The sequence below is a fragment of the Hylobates moloch genome, unplaced genomic scaffold, assembly GCF_009828535.3.
Source record: "Hylobates moloch isolate HMO894 unplaced genomic scaffold, HMol_V3 SCAFFOLD_14, whole genome shotgun sequence".
Classification (NCBI taxonomy): domain Eukaryota; kingdom Metazoa; phylum Chordata; class Mammalia; order Primates; family Hylobatidae; genus Hylobates; species Hylobates moloch.
Window position 1 is genome coordinate 100330546 of NW_026652289.1, and position 12914 is coordinate 100343459.

Here is a 12914-nt window from a genome sequence, read left to right on the forward strand (position 1 = left end):
CATGACTAAATATGTAATACATGAACTACTTCCTGCTTGAACTTTTCTATCATTCTCTACTTCCTTCCCTAAGTTCCAGCACACTGGGATCCTGTATTCTTCAAATACCTCAAACTCATTCCCAGCTTCAGATTTTTTGTACCTACTGTTCCTTCTACCTCGTGTGTGTCACCAGGAGATCATGACTCAAGGCTGGCTTCTTATTACTCAGGTCGGCACTCAAATGTCATCTCCTCAGAGAAGATTCTCAGAGAAGCTTTTCCTGGCCACCCTATCTAAGGTTACCCTACCCACCATCGCTTGCCTGCCTTTCCCTTTTAAAAATTGTGGAGTATTATTTATCATTATCTGAATTGTAATGCTTAATTATTTGCTCACTGGTTTAATGTCTACCTCACCCAATAAAATAAAAGGATCATGAGAGGAGAGATCTTAGTATCTTGTTCATCACTGTATGTCCAGGACCTAACACAGTATTTTTAAATTACTGAGTAAAAATTTACATATATTCTAAAGCTTACACTAAAATGTAAACACTTCTGAACTCTTAAAAGACTTTAAAAAGAATTTTGTTCTTATTTAGTATTTTACAAATGTCATATTTTATAATTTATACCAGTCTTCTGCCTCTTCTTAATGAAGAGAAAAGTGAGTAATCCTCCAAAGTTATCTCAAGTATTGCAAAGAAAGTGGGTGGCCATATATAGACAAGAACTGTGTCTGTCTTGCTTATTACCACTGTACTCTCATACCAAGAACAGGGTCTAGTATATGGTAATCATGAAATAATTACAGAATGACACATTAACAATGAGACTCTTAAGAGCTGGAAGACAGAGGAAATGCTCTGGGGGTTGGTGGCAATGTATTACTCCCTCCACTCCCAGTCACCACTTTTCTAGGTCTTAAGAGTACTCTTGAATATATCTCCCTATAACAGACTAAATTTCTTAAGGGCATGGAATATGTCTTATCTGTTTGTATTCCTTATGAGTAAAACTGGCAGACAGAAGATGTCTAATAATTTTAACAATTTTTTGAATGAAATGCAAGAGCACTGGTGTCTTCATTTGTAAAAGGGAGGTAACAAGATCACCTACTTCAGAGGGTTATTATAAGACAAAAAAAAAACCTCGAAAACCAAAAAACTACACACACACACACACACACACACACACACACACCAAAAAGAAGAGTAAGTGAAAGGAAAAAGAAAAACACCTCCACAAAGTCCTCTTTTAGCTAGCTATTAGGTTAGAAAAGTGTAAGAGAACTGACTAAATTTCCTCTTTTCCTATAAACTATTCCTATGTAATCAGCTACCTATAGGATAATAAGCTAATAATAATATAAGCTAATAAGACATCACACTATTTCAGCACCAGACACTGAAACAGACCACCACCACCACCACCACCACCAACAACATAGTCAGGTTAGCTTATAAGCAAGACCCAAACTTGGATAAGAGAACTTCCCAAGTCACAAGTGGGGAAAGAGAACTAACTATACTGACAATTTGGGGAATCTAACAGTACAGAGCCTTTGTGTGTTCTCAAGCCTAGAGGCTATCCTTTTGGTAGAGATTTTATGAAAGAAATCAGCAGTATTCCAGATGTCCCAGTAGCTTCAATGCTCCTTCCCTCACAGGTTTAAAAGGAGACCCAAGAAACTACTACTATACTAACACAATCTAAATTTAAACTATTATTGTGGCTTTAAATCTTAAAAGCTGGCAACCCAACAAAAACTAATCCACTAAGCATCTTAGAAGCTGTTTTTGAAAACAAATTTTTACAGTTCTATTAAGTAGAATCTAAACTTAAACTATTATTATGGCTTAATTCCTACAGGCTGCCAACCAAAACATGAAAAAAACACTATTTCAACAAAACTAACCCATTAAACATCTTCAAAAACTTTTCTCTAAACAAATTCTTAGAGTTATTAGAATAGAAAAATAAATATCGAATTTGTTTGTTTAAGCAGTCTTTCAGTAAGAGCCAGTTAAGATTCAAAAACATGTAATTACCTCCGATTGTGATTTTATTATTGATGAGATACAGGAAAGTATCTAGGTAGCTTATAAACAATTCACCTGAGGCAGCTGTAATTAAAATATCAAATTTTATTCTCTGGAGTTAGATTATATTTAAAATCAATATTTACTTGAAAATTGTATATTATATATTGTCATAAAAACCTTATTGCAAAATAATTTTAAGATTAGTTATTTCACTTACCAAAATGCAGTCCACTTTAGATTGTACAGTTTTGCTAAAAGAAAGAGAAAGTTAGGTTAGTAAAATGAAAAGTGTATTAACTATCTGCAATATTCTCAAAAAGATGTGGTAATTTAGTCTTCCTTACTAAGAAAAAAATAAATACAGCTTCCTATTAAGATTAGGGATTGTAGCCTAAAACTGTGTTTTTCACAAAGCAAAACAAAAATCTATTTCCTATTCACTGTACTAAATTTAATCTTAAAGCATGGTCAAAATATTTCCTAAGTTTATTTTGAATAAACAATTAAAATTTTAACAGTGTATAAGTGCAGATTTATTACTATACTTACAAGTATGGCACAGAGCTTACAATAATTATGATTTTTACTGTCTGCCTGCCACTCTGGACAATAATTTGCTTAGCACTTAAAAGTCATAATGATGTACTACAATCTCTGGCTTGTAAGATTTGATACATAAAAGATTGTTCCCTCCTCTCTCTGTCTACATACACATACACACACACACACACACACACACACACACACACACACACACACACACACCACACACACACACACACACACACACACACACACACACACACACACACCAGTAACAAGAATCCCTAGACATAAAGGCAATAATAAAAGGTTAACTAATATAGTAATAAATTGGGAGGACAGAAAAATACACTTAGAAATAAACAATACAATAAAGCCACTATACATCAATTTAACTGAACTACTAAGTGAACTGTTAATATATAACACAAATGAAGTCAGTATAAAATAATTTAAAGAACTATTCTTTGGATTTTGTTATAACACATAGGAAAGTGAAAATGCAAAGAAATCGTGCAAAATGTTCAGGAACAGTTTACACACAATCTTTAAAAGATGTTAAAACCAAATTGTCTTCTGTAAAGTTATCAAGCCAAATATATGTAAACCAAAATTGGTTATTTGCCTTTGTATGTAGCCATACAGCTAAGCTATAATGTAAAAAATATTAGTATTTAAATCGCATTTAACACAACCATTAATAACAAAATTTTATACCTGTACCCAGATTTCAAATTTCATTTTCTAAACAATAAAATATGACTGGATTCAGTTTAACTGCAAAGTTCAGAACGACTAAAAAGAGCAAAAAAAAGTAAAGGATAACTGTAGGTTAAGAGGGACTGAAATCCCCTTCCCACAGTCCTACAAAAGATTTTTAGAGGTTTTAAAATCTCCTTGTATACCTTGTAATTCATTGGCACCTAACTTGTGCTATTTTTTCTCTCTTCTCAATAACTCCCAGATTCCTCTGAGATCTGAGAGTAATCTATATATTAAGAATTGCTGCTAAAAAAGTAATATATCTAGGATCCAACCATCTCTCATCACCTTGGTCTAAACAGTCATTATAGGCCAGGCGTGGTGGCTCATGCCTGTAATCCTAGCACTTTGGGAGGCCGAGGCAGGTGGATTGCCTTGGCTGAGGAGTTCGAGACCAGCCTGGGCAACATGGTAAAACCCCGTATCTACTAAAATACAAAAAAAAAAAAAAAAAAAAATAGCCGAGCATGGTGGCATGCACCAGTAGTCCCAGCTACTTGGGAGGCTGAGGCAGGAGAATTGCTTGAACCCGGGAGGCAGAGGTTGCAGTTGAGCTGAGATCGTGCCACTGTACTCCAGCCTGGGCAACAGAGCAAGACTCCGTCTCCAAAAAAAATAAAACAAAATAAAGAGTAATTATTTCTTGTCTAAGGTGTTACAATAACCTTTTAACTGGTTTCTCTGTTTCTATCTTTGCCCTATCACCAACCACCACACCCTGTGGGCTACTCACAACAAAGTGGCCAGTGATTCTTTTTGAAGATGACATTAGTCCTTTGCTCCAAAGTCTTTACCATGGCCATAAAAACCCAGTATGACCCAATCCTTTGCTTTCTGGTGTAATCTCATACTAGTCTATTCTTCATTCATTCAGCTCTAGCCAGGCAGCCTCCGTGATAGCTCCACGGCAGGAGCAGGCCCTGCACTGGCTTGCTCTGTCAGCCTCTAGGACTTTTCTCCCATATAACTTATCCCTTTACTTTCTTTGTTACTTTGCTCCATGTTATCTTCAACAGACAGTTCTTCCCTGACTTCCCCATATGAAATACTCCCAGTCACTCTCTATAGCTCTCATCCTGCTTTATTTCTCATCATTGCACTTATCACCAGTGATGTTATAATTTTATTAATTTGTTTACCAGCTATCTTCCTTGACTAGAATTTAAGCTTCATGATAGCAGGCTTTGTCTGTTTTGCTCATTGCTGTGTTATCATCTGGTACATGTAAGGAGTTCAATAAAGTCCACTGAGTGAATAAATGAAAAAAAAAATTTCAGTCCCCCAGATGAAGAAAAGTCCTTGGAAAGACTGGGACCACTTAAGAATGAGTTTTTATATAAATTAGTATGACAATGAAATGTTTATTTTATAACATATAGATCTCAATATATTTTCATTCTACCAGTAACTGACTACTCTATGGGATTATCTAAGGAGGATGGTTATATCTATCTATCACAAACAACTTGGTAAAGCTCTAAAAAATATATGTAAATGATAGCCTTTTAAAGTAGGGGTCCCCAACTCTCATCCCTGTTAGGAACGGGGCCACAAAGTGGAAGGTGAGCAGCCAAGCACATTACTGTCTGAGCTCTGCCTCCTGTCACATCAGTGGCAACATTAGATTCTCATAGGAGCCTGTGAACCCTATTGTGAACTGTGCATGTGAGGGATCAAGGTTGCATGGTCCTTATGAGAATCTAATGCCTGATGATCTGTCACTGTCTCCCATCACTCCCAGAAGGGACCACTATCTAGTTGCAGAAAAACAAGCAGGCTCCTACTGATTCTACATTCTGGTGAGTTATATAATTATTTCATTATATATTACAATGCAATAATAACATAAATAAACTGTACTATAAATGTAATGAGCTTGAATCATCCCCAAACCATCTCCCCCATCCCTCCATCTGTGGGAAAATTTTTTATGTTCCATGAATTTGGTCCCTGGTGCCAAAATGGTTGGGGACTGCTGTTTTAAAGGACAGAGTTATAAAGAAAATTGAAAGCGCTTCTGGTAGATGAGGGCCCTGGAATCACTTAACTTAACCCCTTGATTATTTTTACTTTATACTTAAACATAAGAGAACAATATAGATGAAGTTTAAGTTCCCCTTTTCTTCTGCCTAGGCTTATACCCCTCCCTACCTTCTCAAACGCAATTATCATTAATCCAATATATAAACTTTCCAGTTGTTACTTCAAGTTGTTACTTGTATTAAACAAAAATCTATAAGCAACATACACTGTTCTGTGAAGCTTTTAAATGTTTATGTAAATTCCATTACACTGTACTTTTCCACAATTTTTTTAACTCAACATTTTTGAGATCCATCCATGTTGATACACTTAGATGAAATTCATTCGTTTTAACTACTAAAAATTATCCCATTGAATGAATAATCAACTTTATTCATCTTTTCCTCTACTGAAAGGTAATTAAGTAGCTTCCAGTTTTTCTACAAACGATACTGCCATAAGTGTCTTTGTATATGTCTCTTGGTATATACCTGTAAGAATTTCTCAGCTATAAATCTAGAAGTCAGTTTTCTAGGGCTTATAAATGATTTATTTTATTTTATATTAACAAATTTCTCTCTCAAACACTTGCATCCATTTATACTTCCATTAGCAGTATATGATAGTTCCTATTTTCTTATTACCTTGCATATATATGCCATTTATACATGATATAGGTAATACATATATACTAAAAAGCTACTATTCCAATGGGCATGAAATTGTGTTTTTTTTTTTAATTGTCTTTTCCTCAATTACTAGCAATGTTGTGTGCCTTTTTACCTGCCTGTTAGATATAGGGATTATCTCCCCTATGAATTGTTGATTCCTATCCTTTGCATATTTTTAAGCGGAGCTATTTCTTATTACATTATAGAAGCTTTATATATTCTGGATACTAATTCTATTATATATATTTAACTTTGTTAATAACTTTTATTAAAGTTAACATTTTTGATCTAGTCAATTTTTTTCCTTTCTAAGTTATTTTTATGTCTTATTTAAGAAATCCTATCTAGCTAAGGTTAAAAGCAGTCTATATTTTATTCTAAAAGTTTTGAAGTTAGCTTTTCTCATTTTGATCTTTAATTGGAATTTATTCTTGTATATGGTATAGCGTAATATACAGTATATACTATTTCCATCTGGGAGCCCATTCACTATTTTATTATACTAAATTTCTGTACATGCTTGAATCTTTTTCTGGCCCTTTTCTGTTTTATTATTAATCTACTCGCCTATCCCTAAGTCAACACCACATTTCAAATTTATTACTGCTATAAAATTTAGGTCTATTTGATTGCATGACCCCCCTTGTTCATTTCCAAAACAGTCTTGACAATTCTTGGACCTTTGTTTTTCCAGGTGAATTTTTCAATCGGGTTTTCTAATTTCACAAGTCTTCCTAAAGTTTATGTAGGACTTTATTTTTGGATTGTACTAATGTTATAGGTTGAATGGGAGAAGATGACTGATAATTTGGATTTTTTAAAATCTGTCCTTAAAGTGTCATTTCCTTTCTGAATAAATCTTTTGTTAGAAAGAGTACAAGGCAACTTACAGATGGTATTGTGAATTTTATCTGTGTGTTGATGTTCAGGCAAACTATTGGTTCTCTATGTTGACCTTATCTCCAGCAACCTTCATGAACTCTTATTAGTTCTAATAGCATGTAGATTTTTTTTTTTTTTTTTTGACAGAGTTTTGCTTTTGTTGCCCAGGCTGGAATGCAGTACGCCATCGCGGCTCACCGCAACCTCCACCTCCCAGGTTCAAGCGATTGTCCTGCCTCAGCCTCCTGAGTACTGGGATTAGAGGCATGTGCCACCACACCCGGCTAATTTTGTATTTTTTTTTTTTAGTAGAGACGGAGTTTCTCCATGTTGGTCAGGCTGGTCTCAAACTCCCAACCTCACATGATCCACCTGCCTTGGCCTCCCAAAGTGCTGGGATTACAGGTGTGAGCCACCGCACCTGGACAGTTCTAACAGTATGTAGATTCTCTTGTAGATAATCATTTCATTTATAATTAATATTTTTCTTCCTTTCCAATCTTTATGTCTCTTTCCCCCTTCTTTTTCTTATCTAATTACTTTGGCTAAAATCTCCAATATAATAAAGAGTAGCAGTGATAGAAGATATCCTTGTTTTGTTTCCGCATTAAAGAATTTACTTCTAAACTTTGTGTAATCAAGAATAATTCCGGTCACATCTGTTTTGGTAAATGTTCTCTATCAATTTAAGGCACTTTTCTTTTAGTCCTACTAGTATGATAGTTAAGGCTTTTGTTCTTCTGTACTCTCTGCCAAGGAACACTCTTCAAAAGTGCTATCTGCCTGGTTTGCTCCCTTTTCTGTGCTCAGTGGTTCAAACATTATCTCCTTAGAAACCTTCTCTGACTGTATCTTGTCATTCACGTTGCTTTGTCTTTATTATAATTACTGCCACTGGCATTTATCTGTTTGTCCAACATCCCCACTAGCTTATAAAGACAGAAATTGGTATGATTTGCTTACTACTATATTCCCAACACAAGGAACAGTACCCGGCAAAGAGGTTTATCTATGTATCTTTTTAAAAAACTAGCTTTGAGTTTTCTTGATTGAGCTTTTTTGACATCTCATCAGTTTTTATTTTTTGTTTTTCTTCTGCATTATTTGTATTTATGCTGTTAAAGTTGAATACAAAACACATTTTCCCCTTACTTCTTTGTTTTTAATAAGCACACACAAGAAAGACTTTATCTTTCTATTCCTGAAAAATTTCCATTAACTGGAACCTACAAATTTCGCTATGTAGTATTTTGTTATTTAATTTTAAATATTTTATAACTTAGTATTTGATGTCCATGTATATGTATGTATTTTATTTTTAAACTATCTACTACCAACCAATTATTTTTTCACTTCAGCCAGGGAATATATTTTTCATGATGAAAACTTTCTTTGGGACCCAAGTCACAGTCATATTTTTTAAGAATCTATGTATCCTTTAAATAAACCTATATTCTCTATTTATCTGCTAGAGGGATTTCCATATAGATCTACATTTAATCAAGTTAATTATGCTGTTTAAATATTTTGTTGCCATTTTATCTACCAGTTTCTGACATATGTTAAATATCCAACTACAACTAGACGTTTATTAATTTCCCTTTGGAATTGTCAATTTTTGCCTTCTTAACTCTAAGACTATACTGCTAAGACTATATTCTATATAAATAAGACTATAATTTTTACATTTTCTTGGTAGTATATTCCTTTTATCATGACCTAGTGTCCTTTAAACTCAGTAATGCCATTTTGTCTTAAGCTCTACTCTATTGCATGTTAATTTTGTTAAACCATCTTTCTGTTTTCTGGTTTTTACTACTGATGAGAAGTCTGTGGTCAGTCTCCCTTTCTTTGTGTAATTTATGCTTTTTAATTTAATCATGAGTTCATTTTAAGTGAGGATATTTTCTCCATGGAAGTCCTGTATACCTGGATTGGCATTAATTTCTCTCATGATTTGAAATTTTTTAATTATGAACTTATCTTCACAAAGATTATTTTTCAGAGGAGTCTTATATCCTGTGGGTTATAGAAGCAGTTTCACATTTGTCTCTGCTGAATTTCTAAGGGTTTAATGGTTCCAGACCAATTTGTATACAGATTTATTGATTTAGAGTCCTTGTACCAAAAGGAAACTGTTATATCAAATGAAATTCCACACTCATCTATAAAACAGGCTTAAGGCTCTGGTTCTCATATTTTACCCTTCTACATGCCCAGAGCAAACAGCAAGCTTACCTGAAACTTCCTGGTTCTGTCTGTGGGTTCCCTGTTTTAGTCCCATTTCATAGGTAAAAAATCTCTCCTCAGGTTCTATGCTTTAGTTGATCAGTTCCAACTACTTTGTGAGGGCACAGAGTATGTGGCCTAGACTTTCCTATGAACATGAAGACATCAATCCCCAGCATTTAAGATCTGTATGAGGACATGAAAACCACTATGGGTCATTTAGAAAGTAGCTCCTGCTTACCACCTTTCTTAAGTAAGCTCCCCTGTTGTTAACTTGTTACTAGCACCTATGAATTTAATTTCTCTTTCTTGATTTGAAGCTTTTATATATGTATATAACCTTTTTGTATATATCTTATCAACAGTTTATGTCCGGAGTGTGGGGTGAAAATCCTGCCACAAGAGCTCAACTATACCGTCTAGGAGTCTTTTATTATATGGGTGTATACATATACTATATGTATACATATAAACTGTATACATAAGTGTGTATGTGTATATATGTATAATATACGCACATATCTATACATATATGTGTGTGTATAATAAACACACCATAGTTTTATACCAGTGTTAATGGAATATTTTTGAAAACTTCCCCCAAATTCCACCACTACAACCAATAAACTCTTTTCTTCTTTCCCATATTCTCTCCTGTATGTATTCATGAACATATCTAATTTTTAACACAGCTATAATCAAAGCAGGGTATTATTTAAATTTACCAAAATAATGTTCTACTAATAGTCTTCAAATTTTTAATGTAATGTATTTTTTGTAATATTCCATTTAGTGGATGTTTCATAGTTTCCTAAACTATTACCTGAATATACTTTGTTTTAATTGTTTCAATTAAAATAATGCTTCAGTGTTCTGCTTCAGATAATGACAAGTTAACATATATTAAAATAAACTTGCCACACACAACAATTATACATTCTGGACAAAATATAAAAACAAACATTAAGTCAAAAGAGTCATCAAAAGCAGGAAGCAACTGGAAGGAAGTTAGCCTTAAATGAGAAAACTGTACTGGTAGAACTTTTTTTTTTTTTTTTTTTTAAAGATGGAGTCTTGCTCTGTCACCCAGGCTGGAGGGCAGACGCATGATCTCAGCTCACTGCAACCTCCGCCTCCTGGGTTCAAATGATTCTCCTGCCTCAGCCTCCTGAGTAGCTGGGATTACAGGCGTATGTTGCCACACCTGGCTAATTTTTCGTATTTAAGTAGAGATGGGGTTTCACTGTGTTGCCCAGGCTGGTCTAGAACTCCTGAGCTCAAGCAATCCGCCTGCCTCGAACTCCCAAAGTGCACTAGTAGAATTTTTATAAGGCTTTTGCCTGAGGGTACTTATCAGCCCATGTGGCAATGGTCACTTAGACTGACACAGGTATCTGTTGTCTTGCTAGCTTAAAAAGGACAAAGTTTGGGGTTGCCAAGGCAGCTTAAAAGTGAAAGGTGAAATCCCAGAGAGGAAAGTGCTCCAAAATTTCTATATGAACTACGCCCAGTATTTGAATGACCCTAGTTTGAGGAAGACTCCAAGGTTCTTCACAAAAAGAAACAGCTGGAAGGTGGAAGGATCTGAGATGAGATTTCTGCTGCTGCCTGTCACAGAAAAAATAAAGTTGGGGTTTGAATCCAGCCACATTAGATGTCTACTAAGACAAAAAGTCAACACTCATCAGAGAAAAAGAACAGAATCCAAAGTCTATAACGTATCACTGATAATGCCCATGACACAAGCAAAATACACTATAGTGAACAAACAGGAAAAAAAGACCTAGAGTCAAGAGAAAAAGCAGCTCACAGACACTAAATCCTGAATGATCCAAAGTGTCAGAATTAGCAGACAAGGACTTCAAAGCAAGTATTATAAACATGTTCAAGTATTTAAAGGAAAATATGGTCATAATAAATGTTCGCATGGGGAAATCTCAGCTGAGAAATGGAAGTTATGAAAAAAACCAAATGGAAGTTCTAGAACTTAAAAGTTACAATGTCTGAAATGAAAAATTCATTGGATGACCTTAATTTGAGATCAGATGGCAGAAAAAGGGTCACTTAACTGGAAAATCAATAGGTCTATTGAAAGTGAAGAAAAGACTTGTTAAAAATAATAAACAGAGCTTCAGAAATTTAAAGTGCAATATCAAGTGGTCTAACTATGTACAATGGGAGAGGAGAGATAATGAGACAGAAAAATATAATGTTTAATAAATGGCCAAAGTATTCCCAAATCCCATGAAAAACACAAACTTCTAGATCCAAGAAGTTCAGCAAATTCCAAGCAGGATAATTATAAAGAAACCCACACATAGTCGAAAGGATCAAAAAACAAAGATAAAAAGCACACTGCGAAAGCAGCCAGAAAAAAGTAACATTGCATGCAATGAAAAAGTTGTATGAATGAAACCTGACTAATGATACCTGACTTCTACATAGTAAACTGATTTGCAGCAGAGGTACCAAAGCAATTCGAGGGACAAAAGAAAATCCTTACTACAAATCCTGATGGAGTAACTAGACACATCTGTAAACAAATGTACAAACCTCATACTATAGAAAAATTTGAGCTGAAGCTTAAAGTGTCTAGAAGAAACCATAGGAGAATCTGATGTGAGAGCTGACAAAGATTTCTTAGGGTTACAGAAGCAATAAACATTTTTTTTTCTTTTTCTTTTTGAGACAGAGTCTTTGTCACCCAGGCTAGAGTGCAGTGGTGCCACCTCGGCTCACTGCAACCTCCACCTCCGGGGTTCAAGTGATTCTCTTGCCTCAGCCTCCCCAGTAGCTATGACACCACGCCCAGCTGATTTTTGTATTTTTAGTAGAGATGGGGTTTTGTCATGTTGGCCATGCTGGTCTTGAACTCCTGACCTCAGGTGATCCACCCATCTCGGCCTCCCAAAATGCTGGGATTACAAGCGTAAGCCACTGCAATAAACATTTTTAAAAAGGCTTTGGAAGGCCAAGGTGGAAAAATTGCTTGAGGCCAGGAGTTTGAGACCAGCCTGGGCAACACAGTGAGACTATTTCTACAAATTTTTTTTTAAAAAGCCAGGCGTGGTGGTGCATGCCTGTAGCCTTTAGCTACTTGGAGGCTGAGAATCGCTTGAGCCCAGGAGTTCAAGGCTTCAGTGAGCTCTGATCACGTTACTGCACTTCAGCCAGGACAACAGAGCAAGACCCTGTTTCTAAAAATAAAAATAAATCAGACCCCATCGAAATAAGAATAAACTTCTATTCACTGAAAGACATCAATTAAGACAGTAAAAAAAACATCAACTATACAAAATACTCGAAAAACATTATCTGACAAAAGACTTATGCCCAGAATACATAAGGAACTCCTACAACTCCGTAGTAAAGACAGGTAACTCAATTAATAAAGAGCAAACAACTAGAATAGATATTTCACAAAAAAGGTACACAAATGTCCAATAAACACATGAAAAGATGTTCAAGGAACCAAGCCACCAAGGAAATACAAATCAAAATTGCAACAATACACCATTAGGAGGCTTAAATTTAAAATTCCAAAAACCAAAATATTGGCAAGGCTTTGAAGCAACCATAACTCTCATATATTTATGGTGGGAATGTGAAAGGCAAAACCACCTTGGACTAGTTTAGCATTTAGACATAAACCTACCATAAGTATTTATCCAACAGGAATCAAACTAGATGTCCACAAAACAGATGTTGAAGAAAAATAATGTTCATAGCATCTTTATAATAATTCCAAACCGGAATCAAACCAAATGATATCAATGTAA

At 34.9% G+C, this 12914-nt stretch overlaps 1 protein-coding gene across 1 annotated transcript in view; it reads right to left on the reverse strand.

The window, feature by feature from the left end:
* RFX7 (regulatory factor X7) overlaps positions 1-12914 on the reverse strand; it is a 151874-nt gene that overhangs the window by 84871 nt on the left and 54089 nt on the right. Inside the window, exon 3 of the mRNA XM_058427848.1 lies at positions 2244-2277. Within this exon, the coding sequence (XP_058283831.1) occupies positions 2244-2277 (34 nt within the window). The remainder of the gene's footprint in view (positions 1-2243; positions 2278-12914) is intronic.